The sequence below is a fragment of the Pagrus major genome, chromosome 6 (genome assembly GCF_040436345.1).
Source record: "Pagrus major chromosome 6, Pma_NU_1.0".
Classification (NCBI taxonomy): Eukaryota; Metazoa; Chordata; class Actinopteri; order Spariformes; family Sparidae; genus Pagrus; species Pagrus major.
Genome location: NC_133220.1, coordinates 17179195 through 17196015, shown reverse-complemented (window position 1 = coordinate 17196015; position 16821 = coordinate 17179195). Strand labels below are relative to the sequence as shown.

The 16821-nt window shown below is 41.5% G+C and overlaps 1 protein-coding gene across 1 annotated transcript; it reads left to right on the top strand.

Moving 5' to 3' along the window:
* Window positions 1-239: 239 nt before the first annotated feature.
* mst1ra (macrophage stimulating 1 receptor a) lies at window positions 240-13384 on the top strand. The gene is made up of 21 exons (XM_073467699.1): window positions 240-374; window positions 1174-2445; window positions 3844-4020; window positions 4177-4296; window positions 5345-5515; window positions 5642-5814; window positions 7168-7300; window positions 7406-7542; window positions 7648-7827; window positions 7955-8057; window positions 8378-8608; window positions 8711-8857; window positions 8950-9112; window positions 9322-9411; window positions 9561-9758; window positions 9845-9925; window positions 10012-10193; window positions 10316-10425; window positions 11637-11802; window positions 11890-12026; window positions 12180-13384. Exons 2-21 carry the CDS (start codon window positions 1258-1260, stop codon window positions 12409-12411), a joined length of 4119 nt encoding a protein of 1372 aa, XP_073323800.1. The 5' UTR covers window positions 240-374; window positions 1174-1257; the 3' UTR covers window positions 12412-13384.
* Window positions 13385-16821: the final 3437 nt, after the last annotated feature.

The window sequence follows — 16821 nt, the reverse complement described above, 5'->3', positions numbered from 1 at the left end:
TCATTTAGCCTATAATTTTTGTATTTATTATCTTTAAGACCTTTTTTCAACTTAACTCAATATTATTGGATTAAATCGAATAAAATCAGCAGTCAATCACAATCAGACACAAATCATTAATCGTTTTCCTAGCGTGCTTTTATTTTGAAGGCGACCCGTGAGATCCTGTTTTCCTCTTCAGACTGGGTTTTCCCTCAAAGACTTTACTTTCTGTAGTTCAGTGTCAGCTCGGTGCCAGTGGGAGTCCGGTGCTGTCAGGTGAGTGCGCTGCTGCAGGTCAGTGAGTGGAGCTTCACGAACACAGGAAATTAATCTGGTGAAGAATTCACATCTTGAGACTGTTGGAGAAACCTCTCCTCTCTTTTCAAAGCCAGGTAAGATGATTTAAATATACTGTTTGTTAGTGCTTTTTTAAATGGAGGAAGTCTAAAATAGGAACGTTAATTAATGAGTGAACACCCTTTACTTATAATACACAGCTCATCAGCTCTCTTGCATGTGAAATATAATTTTAGCAGGTATTATCATCACAAATGATCCGTATTTTAATCATTTTGACTTAAATGTTCTCCCCTGATAGAGCAGCTCTATTGGGTCTCTGCTTTGAAACATTTAAAATAGTTGTCCATAGCCCAGTGGTGTATTAGAATTGTGAATACAGGATAACTACTGAATCACCTGCATATCTGAATACCCTTTAAAACTGGTATTTTTGCTTTGTGAAAAAAAAAACAAGCTTAGTTGATACTTCTATTCTATGGATGGCTCTGTAGGCCAGAACATTTCCACAGTTGCTTCACATGTTACAGCAAGTCATGTCTTGCCCATGCTAGATTTTATCTCAACTCTCCAACTTGTTATGCTTCCACTGGCTTTAGAGCGCAGTGAGTTTCACAGCTATGCCACATCTGTGCATATCAAGACAAACATCTGTAGATGCCTCATGTTTAAAAAAGTAGCTGCTTCTTAATCACAGGGCTCAGGGAGAAAACAGCAGCTGATATTTTTCCCTCTTCCCTCAGTTCCTCATGCTGTATTTCTCAGTTTAAACAAAGATGTTTACAGTATCCATCTCACTTCCCCAGCGGTGAATCTCTCGAGTGTGAGAATCACATGTTACTGCAGCTTTCTGTCCGTTAAACCTCAGCATTCCTCCTCTGCTTCCCTTCACAGAGCTTCTGCTGCTTCTCCAGAATGTTCTCTCTGAGGAACGTATCTTATAGGTAACACTCAATCACGGTGGACTGTGACGTGGAGATGGTCCCTGTGGCCGCCTTGCTGACAGTATGCTTATGGATACAAACACAAACGGCCTCAGGACAGCACACATGTGCTTCTACTACACGCAGGCCGGTGGATTTCACTTTAAAATACTCCCTCCCCCACTTCCAAACAGTCAAACCCATACAGAACATAGCAGTGGACCCGGAATCGAAACAGGTGTTTGTTGGAAGCCAGAATGTAATAGAAGCAATCAACAATACTATGCACAAAATATGGGAGGTGAAAACTGGACCTGTTGGCAGTCCTGACTGTGAAACCTGTCAGGTGTGTAGCACTGAAACAGATCCTGGGGATCCAGTGGATACAGACAATGAGGTTCTTCTTTTGGATACTTCTTATTTGCCCTACTTGTACATTTGTGGTAGTACTCAGCATGGGATCTGTTACTTCTTTGACATTAGCTTACCACAGCCTGAGCCTCAGTGTTTATACAAAAAGGATCAAAACTCCGCAACCTACTGTCCAGACTGTGTGGCCAGCCCACTGGGCACCAAAGTCGTCATCGTTGACCAGTCGGCCACGTCTCTCTTCTTTGTAGCAGCGTCCGTCAACGACCAAGTGGCAGAGAGGTACCCAAGGCGGTCGATATCAGCTATGAGGCCTCTTTCGACTGAAGATGGCTTTCATATGGTCATGAACGGGCTGACAGTGCTCCCCGGTCTACGGGACTCATACAAGATTGATTACATCTACAGCTTCTCCACTAGTGAGTACGTCTACTTCCTGTCCCTGCAGAGAGAAACTCCATCAAAGATCAATTCAGCTTTTCAGACTCGTCTGGCACGACTGCCGGTTTTAAACCCAGAGGTGTGGATGTACAGAGAGGTGGTGCTGGAGTGCCGGTACAACCCAAAGCGCAGAAGGAAACGGAGAGAGGGGTTCAGGGTGTATAACGGGCTGCAGGCGGCACACTTTGGGCGAGCGGCGAAGGACTTGGCGGGCGAGCTGAGGGTGGGCGAGACTGAGGACATTCTGTACGGGGTGTTTGCAGAGGTGGACGAGGGAGGTGAACCTCAGAAAGAATCAGCCCTGTGCGCCTTCTCTTTGACTAAAGTGAACCAGGCGATTGATGAGGGCGTGGACGCCTGCTGCAAGCCAGGATCAGAGCAGCTGTCCAGAGGCCTCAGTCACTTCCAGCCACTCGAGAGCTGCCCGCATGAAGTGAGTAGCTGTTTTTTCCTTTTTTTTTTTTTAAATGTCATCAGAGCAGAGGAACAGTACAAAGGTCGACCTTACGCCCAGACAGGAGGTGACCCATACAGACAAACATTGTGTAATTAAGTCACCTCGGATCAGAACAATGTAGTTTATCATTAAGCTGACAGTTTCATGTGGTGTTGAGCAATAAAGGATAGAGACACTACAGTAAATCTGGACGACTTGATTATGCTTGTGAAGGTGTGTGAGAGAGCAGGGCCAGATGAGAGAACAGGGAGGGGTGGATGAGTCAGGAGTGCGACCTGTGTGTTGCCACACCGTTTCTCTGCTCTGTTAAGTTTCAGTGTTTCTCCGTGAAAGGGTGGCAACCGAGCTTTGATATGAAAGCTACGTCATCAGATATGTGTTTTATGATAAAGGACTCAGTGATTAGAACCCTTAATTGATAATCTCCCAGAGATGAAACGGTATTGGAACGACAAGCAGAGCTCACTTTCAAAACACGTCCATTGAATAGAACATTTGCCAAGACAAAATAATAAAGGAGTGGTCTGTTTCCTGAGTTCAAACTGTGTCCTTTGAGCTCTCACAGCCATGTGTATACCTACAGGAATGTGTGCCAACAAACACACAAGTTATAAATCCTGCTGATAAAAAGGTGGAATTTCAAGGGGAGGGAAAAGTGTCGGACCGTACCTGGCTTTTACGCACGCTATTGGAACAGGAAATAGGTAGAATACTGAAGAGAAGAGGAGTCAGGAGGAGAGAATCACCTATTAATCAATCACTAAAAAATAAAGTACACTCTGAGTTCAAGTTAAGTATTCCTAGAACTGGGTGTGTGCGATAAAATAACTTGGATACCGTGTGGACTCAAGCTTGAAATGCTGGAGTACAAAGTGACAGAAAAGATCAAATGACGGGAATATGGGGCATTCAAATAGTGGGAGGCAAACAGAGGCATGCTGGGGCAGGTCAGTTAAATTGCCTAGCAGTGGAATGTTTACCATATGTTTAACATATCCTCCCTTTTTTTTATGAACAATTACTTCTTATTAAACAAAGTAAGTCATGCTCTGGCAACCATCCACACACACGTTTGTCACCCACTATTTTAAGTGCGTAAAAGTCCAGTTCCAGTCAGTATTTGAGAAACAGTCACCAAGTCAACATATGGAGCTGGAGTCACTGCTGTTTTATGACTGTGTTCCTCTCACAGCTTGTTAGGATGACTTGAGGCGAGGCTGGAGCACTTCCCCCCCTTAATCAAGATTCTCTCTCTTCCTCTCTCACCCACAAGAATTTACACAAGCAGACTGCTGATGATAAAGGCAGATATTAGATTTCACTTATATCTCCCCCAACACCTCACTTCTGGTTGTATTTCTAACTCATTTGCAGAACCCTGAAGGTCATGTTGCATGCAGTGCCAAACCCACTCTGGTGTCAAAGCCGGTCCACAGACTGGACCTCTTCAACAGGCAGATGAGAGACGTCCTTTTCACTGCTGTCCTGGTCACCACTACTGAGAATCACACGCTGGGCCACTTTGGTACCTCAGATGGACGGATACTGCAGGTAGCAATATGTCTGAGGATAAAATAGTAGAGTCTTGCCTCTTTTGTTCATTACTCTTCAAATGTCTGAACTAAGTTTGCACATTTTTACTGTCAGAAGAAGAAAGTGTATATGAAGAATCCGTGTGACGTTGTCTCTCTGTTTTGCGTTGTTCAGGTGATTCTTTCTATGTACAAGCCGATTGTTTTTGCCAACTATTCTCTGGGAGAGACCGAAGTGTCCAGGACAGCGGCTGTGTACTCAGAAGACTCACTTCTCTTTGTAGTTGGAAATAAGGTACATTTGGAGCACACGTATTGAATTGTAGCATTTTAAACAGATTAAATGTGTCTTTATCGGAGTCAAAATGGACAAAGACATGAGGCACACACATACATGTGCTGTGTTCCAGACCCATACTACAGTACCATAATATTCAGTGTCAGATTTGGGGAGTAACGAAGTACAAATACTTTGTGTCTGTACTTAAGCAGATTTTTCAGGTATCTGTACTTTACTTGAGTATTTATTTTTCTGACAACTTTTTACTTCCTGCTCCTTACATTTTCAAAACAGGCTCGTTAGTTTTGTTTTGATGCATTTGAGGGGTATCATCAAACACCTATCTTTCTGGTGCAGCAGCTAGGACAAATCCCAAATGAGTCTTTTTTACGTTTTCTTTTTTAGTAGTTTGCTTGAGTGAGGTATTCCAAAAATACCAATATGTCCTACTGCATCAGGGCACATTTTTCAGTATGCTGTGCTGGCTATTCTGACCCACAATCCTTTGCACAGCTCACTGGTTGTTTTCCAAATAACAAACCTTTTCTTTTTATTTCATATTTCACACTACATACTGCGACGGATGTATGAGCAAGTTCAAGCTGCAGTGTTATGACAGAGTAGGATGACTGTATGCATACTGCATGCAACAGTATGTACTTTGTAAGAACAGCTGCATATGTACTAAAAGTGAAAATAAAAAGTATCAAGAATTGGCGTACAATTTTCATTGGATAATTTGTGTAACATGATTTTAAATCTATTGGGTAATGGATCCAAGAGTGGGACTTGCACTGTAATCACCTCAGTAACAAAAGAACATAGATACATCTTGGAGTCACAAAGATAAAGTACAAAAAGTACAAAAAAACAAGGCTCAACTGTATTAAGAGTGTGAATCCAAAATGCCTCTCTGCATTGACTGCGTCACCGCCTGTAGGGGAGGGTGTGATTTCTTCTACTCCCCAGAACTTGATTGAAGCTGCACAACTATTATGTTGAGTAATCCGTGTTTTCCTGCTAACCTCTTACCCCACCCGCCTCTCCGTCCTCCCTGATCTAGGTGTTCAAGGTGCCCTCTGCAGGACCGGGGTGTGCACATTTCATGACGTGCCCCCTGTGTTTGAAGGCTCCACGCTTCATGAACTGTGGCTGGTGTTCGGGAATCTGCTCGAGGCAGAATGAGTGTGCTGTGCAGTGGAACAAACACTCATGCGCACCTGTCATAACAGAGGTAGATATGCTGCTAGGTGTAACTGATTAGCCAATCCATGAAGTTTAAAAACTGTGAATCATGAAGTGATTGTGCTGAGATTCTGATTGCTACTCTGGATGATACAGTCACTCCTTTTCTCTGCAGTTTTTTCCAAAAATGGAGCCAGCTGGTGGTGAGACAGATGTGACACTGACACTGTGCGGCTGGGAGTTTCAGTCTTCTCTGCGACCTGCCATCATCAGCGGCAGAACCCACATCATCACAGTGGGCTCCGGGAACACGTGTACTGTCCTGCCTGCAAGGAGCAGCAGTGAAGTGTGAGTAAAACAAATGCACACAATGCATATTTTTATTTTATTAATACTTTGTGTCTCAATGGTCTTAATGAGAATGTGAACCTCTCCTCCTGAGAGCCATTCACCTGGACTACCAGGCCTGTCACTTATTTATTAGAAATAATTATTTTATCCTGTCTTTGTTAAGCACTTTAGGCTGCATCTTTGCACAAAAGGTGCCAGATAAATACAGTTATTATTATCATTGTTATTAAGTTAATTTGACTGTACATTGCTGACTGTATAGTTGTGACATCACAACCTTAAGGAAGTCCTGATGGCTCGTCTAGGGCACAGTTTCTGAATATTGGCTGTATACATTTCTCTGTGGATTTTATACTCACCACTAATACCTGCTTTATAATAAAAAAATACAGGAACTTTCTTCAATATAGGACCATTAAAACATCTTCTAATTATCTGATGTGGCTGACTAGTTATATAAAGTTTTACTCAGTATTACGTCAGATTATTTTGCTTTACAAAATGTGCTTACTTAATTTGGTCTTTAATTAAACCACATGAATCCACAGTCTTATGTTTTTATGCTGTATTTCTCTTTTTGAGGAATATGTGATTTTTTAAAATCATTAAAATATTTTTTTTAAATAATTTGTGAGATTACTATTTATGTTATTTGTGATTTCAGGCACTGATAAGGCTTCTTATCTTGATTACATATCAAGTCCTATTCTGGATTGTAGGTATACTGTAATGATATCAGCATGTTGTTGGTTGATGTTAATGTTTTAGGGGCTATAATCCATGAGAGAAATGAATAACAGCAAATGTGATTGACACATTTTTTTTAATTGAAATACAGCATTATTTTTTACTTTATTGCTTCAAAGAAGTATTCAAAAACAAAACGTTTCCATGTATAAGAGGCGAGCACTGTCTGCATTGACTTTAGTGAAGTTTACTCTGAGTCTAGTGAAGTTTAACCAGACTTTTGAGCAGATTTTCATTTAACAGAAAGAGAGATCTCTCCTCTGGATTGGGAGCGAAGATACAGCAAATACAGCTGCACCCTATAGAAAAATTGAATATGCTTTCGAAATATGAGGGGGAACGCCATTCCCCTTCGAGCTTTGCTCATGGAACGGCATTCCCCCGCATTTCCACCACTGCTAAGAGGAGAGTCAATCATTAAACACACACTGATGTTGTATTTGACCGTGTATGGTTGAAACTGTTTTTTTAATGCTGTGTAAATGTCTTTGTCACTGTGACACATTTGCTGCTGTTCTTTTCTGTCTGACTAGCGGCTGACTCGCTGGGATATCTTCATCCACAGAATCCGCAGACCGATTAATAATTGTGCTCTCAATGCAGGCTAGTATGCAAGATTCAGGGAAAAACTGAACCCAGTCAGAACCTCACCATCACCCTGGAAGTGCACGAGGGGGAAGTGGAGGGCCGCTACTCTATTGAGGGCACAGCTCAGATGCCTGGTTTCTCTTTTGTGGTGAGAACTTTTATGCGATTAAAACAGTTTTAAAATTTGTTTTATATATGTTATTTATTTGCGTAACAGATAATGTAACATTGTTAAGTGATTTTGTCTAACCAGGAGCCGAGCATAACAGAAATCAAGCCTGACTACGGACCCGTGTTTGGAGGAACAACAGTGACACTGACAGGCAGATATCTTAACTCTGGGATACAGAGACGAGTCGTCTTTGGTGACAAAACATGCCACAGTCAAAGGTGAGCGACACAGAAGACTGCTGCTTTTACTGACAAAAACTGTCTACAAAAACTGTCTGCGACATTCTCTTCACTGGGTTCAGATTAGTATGCCGTTCTTTTCAGTGCTCCTGAAGGAAGTGGGACTTTGTCTTCAATCGTCTGTCGCACAGCAGCTGCAGCCGGTGTCGGGAAGGTACCTGTCAAAGTCTATATTGACGACTTTCCAGTGACGAGCAGTAAGATGTTCTTCTACAAGACAAACCCGGTTATAACCTCTGTACAACCTCAATGCAGTTTCCAAAGGTAGGACACTGACCCTGGTCTGCTCTGGTCTTAATAATAAACTCATTCTCTTGAACATACATTCAATCAACTCATCCTCAAACAAGTCAGTGTTATTACTCACGTGCTCATTTGTGTTGTCATACAGTGGCTCCAAGCTGGTGATAGCAGGTCAGAATCTTGACTCTGCCCACACGACTGTGGTTGAGTACGTTTCCAAAAATGTTCCCAACCCGCAATCTCTTCAACAAGTGAGTTAACTGATCAACAGCTGTGACAGCTTGTAATGTTTTCACCTTGGACATGTGTTTATACTGTATGTCTGTCAGTCTGTGGATGGATTTTGTCAACACAAACACAACTGTGCAAAATGAAGCCATGGAAACTTTATAGTTGTGGAGCTGAGATAAAAAATGAAGGCTGAGTTCAAAGATGGGTGTGTTACTAATGTAATAAGGGGCATCGCAGTGCAGCTGGTGTGATTCCACTGCAACACAGTCTCTAGTTTTATCATTTTTTATGTCTTCATTGACACTTTTTCTATTCAAGCTAAAAATTGCTTTCATCTAAGGTCTGTAACGGCGCAACAAATTCCACACATATGGAATGCTTGGCCCCTGCTTTTCCTGAGGAAATGCCAGAAGGAAAGTCAGACACGGGAGAGATTTTCATTCACATGGATGGAAAACGTAACCTCTGGAGGAGACGGTTTGCCTACTATTTCGATGTCAAAGTCATCCCCTTTGAAAATGACGACAAGTTATTGTACCTAAAACCAGGAGAGACAGAAGTTTCACTGCATGTATGTTTACACACTTCACACTTTGAGTGTTTTATTCTACTCAAACACACAAATACCACTTACCTTTTAACATATAAACTTTTTGTTCCACATTTATAACAGCATAGAAAACTGAACACAGTGAGCACATGTATGAAGATCATCATGACCATCGGGGATGTGAACTGTAACGCCCAGGTTCTGTTAAATGAGCTGACCTGCAGGATTCCTAAAGGTCTGGTAATTCCCAGCGAGGGGTTGCCTGTCAGGGTGAGTCTGCTTCTGAATCATTAAGCTTAACGTAATTCACTTTAAAATTAAATGTATTCAACAAATGTAAATCATCTGTTCCACTCCTGTAGGTGTATGTGAACGGGGAAGTAACTGATGTGGGCACGGTGGTGAACGATGACAGCAACTACACCACTGTGATTGTGGGCATCGCGCTGGGCATCATTGCCGCACTGGTAGCAGGTGCTGGCCTTGCGTTAATTGTCATGATCCATTTGAGGAAGAAAAAGCGAGGTGAGAAAATTCAGCTGTTTCTCGATATATTCTTCTCATCTAGAATACTTTCAGCTCTGCAAACAGGAGTTCCTAATGTATGCTTATTTTGCAATATCGTTAATCAACTATTAACCTGACCAACCCTGTGAGTTTCGCTGCTCATTTTACTGTCAATTTTTGAAATGTATTGCTCAGTGGTTTTCATTTATCATATGTATCCTTTCAAGCCAACATCGAGAATCGTTTATCAACAATGCTTTCACGGAATCGCATGGGCAGCGGCTCTGATTTCTCCCCAACAGGCGACTACAGACGAGGTGAGACATCAAATTCAGTCATTCATAGTAACTGTTAATCAGTCCTTCCACCTGTGTATTCCCTTTACTTCATCCTGTACACCTAGACCCCAGGAAGTACAACTGTAAAAACAAAAGACATTTTGTGTGTTTCCCCTTCTGTGTTACAGTCGATCTGTCGAGTCAAACATCAGGTTCAGGAATGGCCTTCCAAGGTTCATTTTACGCTGCCAGCTATGATCATCTGGCCATTCCTTTGATGCCACGAGACAATATCAGTCTCAGTTCAGATCTTCTCGAAGAAGTCAAAAATGTCTTGATCCCTGCTGAGATGCTCCGAATTGAGGATAGCCAGATTATCGGCAAAGGTGAGCCTCTTTCATCAATAACTGTTGTTTGTTTGTGTTCTACTTTCTTTGCATATTCATAACAACCATATTTTCATCGTATCCAGGCCACTTTGGGACAGTTTACCATGGATACCTGATAGACAGCAACAAGCAAGAGACCCACTGTGCTGTTAAATCTTTGAACAGTACGTGAATACAGGTTTTATAACTGAAATCAGCACTGTATGAGCTTTGTGACTGTTGGATTAATCTTTATGCTTTGTATTAACAGGGATCACCGATTTAGGCGAGGTGGACCAGTTCTTAAGAGAGGGCCTCATCATGAAAGGCTTCCACCACCCCAACATACTATCTCTGCTGGGCATCATGCTGCCTAAAGAGGGGCTCCCTCTGGTGGTGTTACCATATATGAAGCACGGGGATGTGCGTCATTTCATCCGCTCAGAGAAGAGGGTAAGTTACGCAATGAGACAAATCTGGACATGTAGGGTCATGAGTATTTGCTCTGAGTTTTTACTACTTCATTAGACCTTGGATTGGTCAGCTCTGTTTAATTTCTTCTTTGTCCTCCACAGAACCCAACAGTGAAAGACCTGATTGGCTTTGCACTTCAGGTTGCCAAGGGGATGGAGTATTTAGCCCAGAAAAAGTTTGTCCACAGAGACCTGGCTGCACGTAACTGCATGTGAGTGTGACTCATAGACTGATTACTGGCCTATGACCAGTCAGTGGAGAAGCTTTGTCACACCTCAGGAGGTCATGTCTCTTGTGGTTTTAAAATTAACGCAATCTGAGGCTAGGTTCGGCATTATAAATGAGCGTTTAAGTTATGAATACAATTAGTGATTTGAGTTAAGAAACAAATACTACAGTGTTGGTTGTTCTTCGGCCAACTACAGTTCTTTTAATAAGACAATTATTTATCCTGAAAAATTACTCTTGCAAAGTTAATAAAACCCCAAAACAGACAATATATAAACCTTATTACTTTTGCAACCAGTATTTTGCTTCATCCTTATTAAACTCTTCTTTTTTTATATCATTTTCAATTTAAAAGAAAGAAAGGCTCTAATGATTCCACCAAATAAAAGAGTCAACAAAAAAATCTATGAAAGTAAATAATTGGTGGTGTAGTATTTCTGTTTCTTGGACTCAAACTGTGTCTGTTAGAGGTGCCCTTTGTACTGGGTTACATGAAGACATAAAAATCACAAGAAAACTGATCCTTACATTGAGACAATAGTTGACACTGTTGGCTTTGTTTGAGACAGTTACACAATATGATTGATACCACTCTAATGGTCAGACTTTTTTTCACTACCTCTGCTCTCTGCTATCACTTTCTCAAAACAATTACGTTTTATGAGAGTTTATTCATCAAGGACTTAGGAAGAGATGACTGCATCACTTAGAGACTACGACTGCACTAACACATAGTCATGCAATAGCAGATGATTGGTGCATCGCTGTAAAGGGGCTCTGTGGAACTGCTGTGTTCAGGAAGCGGCCGTTAGTTTATGCTTGCAGACTCCAATGTCAGCTACTGAGGTCTAATTTTTTTTAAGTCACGTTACAATTTGCTCATTTTGCTTTAAATGTTGCTGCTGCAAGGAATTGTGGGGTAGCATTATCCCCTTTACTTTCATAAAGGATGGTCCAGCGTATCCGATGCTAAAGTAGATAAGAAAGTTAAGACTGAAGCACCTTTTATTAGCATTTATAAAATTCGGCCAGCTTATATCATGGCCGCCACATAGATACTTCCGTGTCACTCTGTTACGAACCCCCCGAAGCAAAAAATACTGTTCAACTACAGCGCTTGAGTCTCGAGATGTGTCACCTGAACAAAAAACAGTTTGGGAGATGAGGTTTCCTTAAGATGCCTTCTCTCTTTAGGCTGGATGAAACCTTCACAGTAAAGGTGGCTGACTTCGGCATGGCAAGGGACATCTATGACAAGGAGTACTACAGCATTCAAGATCACAAACGGGTCAAGCTGCCTGTGAAGTGGATGGCCATCGAAAGCCTGCAAACACAAAAGTTCACAACCAAGTCTGACGTGGTGAGTGTTCCTTATCCAGCCCACTGGAACATGCTTGTTACAGCAATCATGTATGTATCTACAATACACTGCTTATGTGTTTCCCAGTGGTCATATGGCATCCTAATGTGGGAGCTGTTGACCAGAGGTGCCAGCCCGTATCCAGACGTGGACCCCTATGACATCACACACTACTTGTTAAAGGGACGTCGACTTCCTCAGCCACAGTTTTGCCCTAATGCGCTGTAAGAAATCATACACGCACCTTATAAATATCACATCGCTTTCTGCAGGAGACTCAATTCTTTGTGGATATATATGAGTTTTAACTTCACAATGGTCATCATTCAATAGTTCCCTCAGCTGCTTACTCATTCGCGCCTTTATTCATTCCACAGCTATTCCATCATGCTGACATGTTGGGACCCGGAGCCTGAGTGCAGACCGAGCTTCCACAGCCTGGTTACAGAAATACAACACATCCTATCCTGTCTGGAAGGAGAGCACTACATCAGTCTGAAGGTTCACTATGTCAACTTAGACCAGCCGAGGCCTTACCCATCCCTGGCTGGATCTGCAGATGAGGCTGAGGCCTCAGACTTGGAGATGGACAGTCACGCTTCCAGCTGAGGGTGCAAACAAAGCCCTGAGACTCTCTGATACGAGCACAGGATCTGGATTCAGGTTAAAGGAAAGCATAAAAGAAAAGGGACAACTTAGCCTGGATCCATAAATTGTTGATCATGTTTACAAACCTGAGCATGTGAAAGGTTTGGCTACTGATTTAAAAGACACTGTAGGTACGATAAACTCTTATTAGAGCTGAGACAAAGCATGAAGATGGAAGTAAATGTTCTTTTTCTACAGACATCTGAAGCACAAGTGTGATTGAGACAATATGAATGTAAAATGTGCTCTTGTTCTCATATTTGTAGAATAGGATGTAGGGTTAAATGAGACGATGTGCTGTTATATAATATATGTCTCTAAGCCTGTGTGTTAGACCGTTAGACAGGGGGTCTATAAATGCCAACATGTGCTCAGGGGCCACATTTTGATGTTTTTTGACACGTTACTTGCTTTATGGGGATATAGAATAGAATGTATAGAATGTAGACTTGACACGAGTGACCGTGTACATGTGAAATCATCAAACTGGATGCAGAAGAACTCACTCTGCTCAGATTTAGAGCCTCTGTCAAAAGCTCTGCACCGACTGAATTATAGAGTGAGCTGTCGGTGCTGTTCAGACGTCTGAGCAACACATCTAGTACCTGTCATCATCACTAGAGGGCAACCGACGCCTCCCTCTGAAGCACACTTGAGTTACTGCTGCAGTGAAGCTCTGCGCTACAGCAGACAGCTCAACACAAAGGTGTTACACAAACAGCAGAACCACATTCATCTGAACCCCCCGAACAAACCTTGGTCTTCCAAATCAATCAACGTAGCATAGCATTCTGCGCAATTTGTTTCCTGCGTGTAATTAAAATGATCTCCACAGCATTGTTGGACAATCCAAAGGGATTTTGTAATTTATGCACTGATTTTTCAACTTTGAGACTGACAATACATTACGGTATTAAACAAGCTTTCTACCAGGGGTAATAGATCTGGTTCTTGTACACTTGATTTGTGTTATTGCTGCATTTTCTCTCCCTCCATCCAAGATTGAACTGACGGTATCATATCTCTGCTCTAGGTTGCATTGTAAAGAGTGTTTTTGTACAGACAAATGGTCGATTGCGCATAGTCGTCTTGTGTCAACAAGTTAAATGTCTCCCTACACTCCTGAAAATCCTGATGAGCAAATGAGACAGCGTAAAATGTTTTTGGGTTTTTTTTTTTCTGGTAAAAATGCAGCTCACTGCAGCAAAAGCAGGTACAGAAGTTCTTCATGAAAGTGGATCATCAAAGCCAATGGCACAGGTCTGAGGCAGCTCCTGTTCTCTGCCAGGTGGATGAGAGAAAAAAGCACACTCTGTTAGAGGTCTGAATTATGTCAGCTCAACCAGAGTGAAAACTGCATGCTTCTGCCTAATCTGTGTATCTAGCATTTGTAATACTCTCTATGAATAATTTATGGATCTAAAAAAAGATTTTTTTATCCCTTTGCCTTCAGGTACGGAAAAAGGTGGCAGTATTAACGACAAGCTCTGGTCGTGTTCGGGTGGAGGTTCAGGATTTGGAAATTAGGTGATGTTTGCAGCTAAAGACTGAGCAGGAAGCCAAAGTGATGGATATTTCGATGTCTTTTTATTTAAATCATGCAGAAGCAAACACAGGATGTAATGTGTCGAAATAGTTGCTGGTCAGTTACTGAATCATTCCTGTCAATATCATCAGTGCTTTTTAACCTGCATGGTGTTAGGCTCTTTTAAAATGACATAGGCTGAATTTTTCAGAGGCTCTCTAAGTGCTTCTGGCATTAATCTATAGGCGTTTGAACACACTGAATTATTTATTTTTCTTGCCTTAGTTATTTAATACAAAAATAAGCCTGCGGATTACCTATAACTGCCCATATTAGCTGGAAAACAAAATGGGCCCACATCATATAGTCTTACATTGTCCAAGTTCAAATTTAATAACAATGTCACTAAAAATAAACACTGACCACATGTTTTTCTCGTGAAAAACTATAAAAGAACTGTAATGAGTTTTATTCTGAGATCACAAATTGCCATTTTGTGACCTCAGAATACCCCTGCTTTCACATTTATGCACATACAATTGCTAAAAACAGGTGTTTAGGTGGAAAAACAGCCTAATCATCGAGCAAAACACATTAAACTGCATAATCTTGCATTATTTCCAAGTTTAGGGCTTTAAGAATTGACGTTACTGTATTTAAAATCTCATTGGCTTCATGATGCATCATCCAGGGGTTAGCATGTAAGTGGCTCAGGAGAGAGGAGAAAGAAAAGAGAGTGGGTCACTGAACACAATCACTCATTGGCCGTTGTAGGCTCCAGGATGGGTGTAGACGTTCCTATCTACTCAAATAACCTGTCAATCGAACAGCTGCCATCGCAGGAGCTCCGATGTGGAGGGATAATGGCAACTGCTGTGAAATGAGAGGTTATAAAGTGTTAATAGACCGCATATGATGAAGGGGAGGTGAGGAGACATGAACCCACAGTTAGGAAAAGACATTTTTGTACCTGTACCTCAGCCTAGTAGACCGGCCAAATGAAGCAGAATTTCTCTTTCAAGTGCTATAAAGGCTGCCAGGTGTGCTGGAATAACTTCAAGTCTTTAAAGCAAGTGTCTAAATAGATTTCAGAGCAGATTTGTCCTCTAACTCTTTATAATGTCAACTTGAAGAGTGATCTTTTAATTAACTTGACAGTGCCGCTTTTGGGATTGTACGAAGCCGTTGGCATTTGAAATAAAATCTGGCATGAAACAAGGACACTGGCATTGAAATCAAAACTTGAAATGAGAATTTTTTTTGGCATCGGCTTTGGGACTGAAAAAGTTATTTGGATTTTTTTTTCTCTGTTCAAAAAAATCTGTCTTTCTTACGATTTTCATTATTTTATTAAGTTTTATATGTCAGACTGAGAGTTTTTTTTCATATGCCTGTGTGTCCTTTTTCTGTTCAGATTTTGATTTCAGTGCAGATAACTAATGTTGCCAGGTATGACCCTTTGAACAGACATGAGGTGGTTGTTAAGGGAGAAAGTAAGCAGTCAACTATGTGTGGATAAACGTGTGCTGGTAGACTTCAGGTGACACATCGTTGACTTTATAAACTCCACCTGCAGCTCATACAAACAAAAGCAACTGATGACCGAAAACATTCAAATAGTGTGTCAGTTTTATCACCTGTGATTTAAAATTTAGGCTCTGCAGAGCTCAAAGGAATAATCCACAATTTATTTAGCATTGCACTGTCACAAAGTTGGGGGACTTGATTACAGAAGAATGGTCAAAAATGAAGCAGCAGAGGCAGAAAGATCCTAAACTACTGTAGTTGATATAATGGGTCAAGCTCTAAAAACACTGGATCCTACACTTCCCACAATGCAACCGGAAAGCATCTTTTTAGATCCTGCCCTTTTATTTTCAACACCCCACACTCCAAGCCAGAGACAGTCCCCTTTAATTCAACCAAGCCAAATCCGATATCAAAACATATTTTCATCTGCTATCCAGATTTTTGTATATCCACATCAGATTGCACTCACTCATTGATACCAGCCATCTTTTTTCATGAAGATCAGTGCATTATTATCCAAGAAATGAACAAAAAAGTTTAAAAAGACCCTACATAATCTTGCAATGTAAGAAAGAAACTAAAGTAAAGGGGGGGAAAAAATCCTGGATCTGTCCCTTTATCCAGATCTGCATCCAACCAACCAACCAATCAACCAACGGACAAACAGTCCTCGGTGGAGGTAATAAAAACAGCAGGATAAGACGAGATAAAACAAACACTTCAAGAGGAAGCAATGATAAAAACATGTATCTTACGATTTCCCTTGAGCGTGTCAACAGATTTAGAGCCCCTAACACCTTCAGGCAGACTGTGCCTTTTAGTCCTGACCTCATGAGTAATCAAGAGGTTTGAGTCAGAGGATCCAAGGGACCTAGAAGGCATTTATAGTCTCTCATACCACGTTCATGTGGAATTGAGGCTGATGGGGGATGCCCTTTATCAATAACATTTGGATGAATTTACAATGAATGACAGACTTTCGCTGACATGAGGCATGTTTGCTTTTTCATGCACTATATGTACAGTCAGATATGTGTATGGCTGCTTCCAGGAACATCCTGGCTTCGCACCTGTTTTCGATGTTTACATGAATAGTCAAGATAACTCCACATGTCCACACAAGGAGCAAATTGATCTTCATGAGTATAATCCTCTTTAAAGAAATTTGTTGCCGTCGGGACAAATAGACATATAATTACTTGAGGCAAGATTGAACAACCCGTCAGTGGATCAATGAAAAGTATGGTTGTATTGACAGAGCGAGAGAGACACACACATGCACACACACCACCCTGTCCAAACCCAGCAGCACAGTG

Coding starts and splice junctions, on each gene's coding strand:
- mst1ra (XM_073467699.1), top strand. CDS start 1,258: ATGGTCCCTGTGGCCGCCTTGCTGACAGTATGCTTATGGATACAAACA. Junction 5,516..5,641: donor GCGCACCTGTCATAACAGAG/GTAGATATGCTG, acceptor TTTTCTCTGCAG/TTTTTTCCAAAAATGGAGCC. Junction 9,759..9,844: donor TAGCCAGATTATCGGCAAAG/GTGAGCCTCTTT, acceptor CATCGTATCCAG/GCCACTTTGGGACAGTTTAC.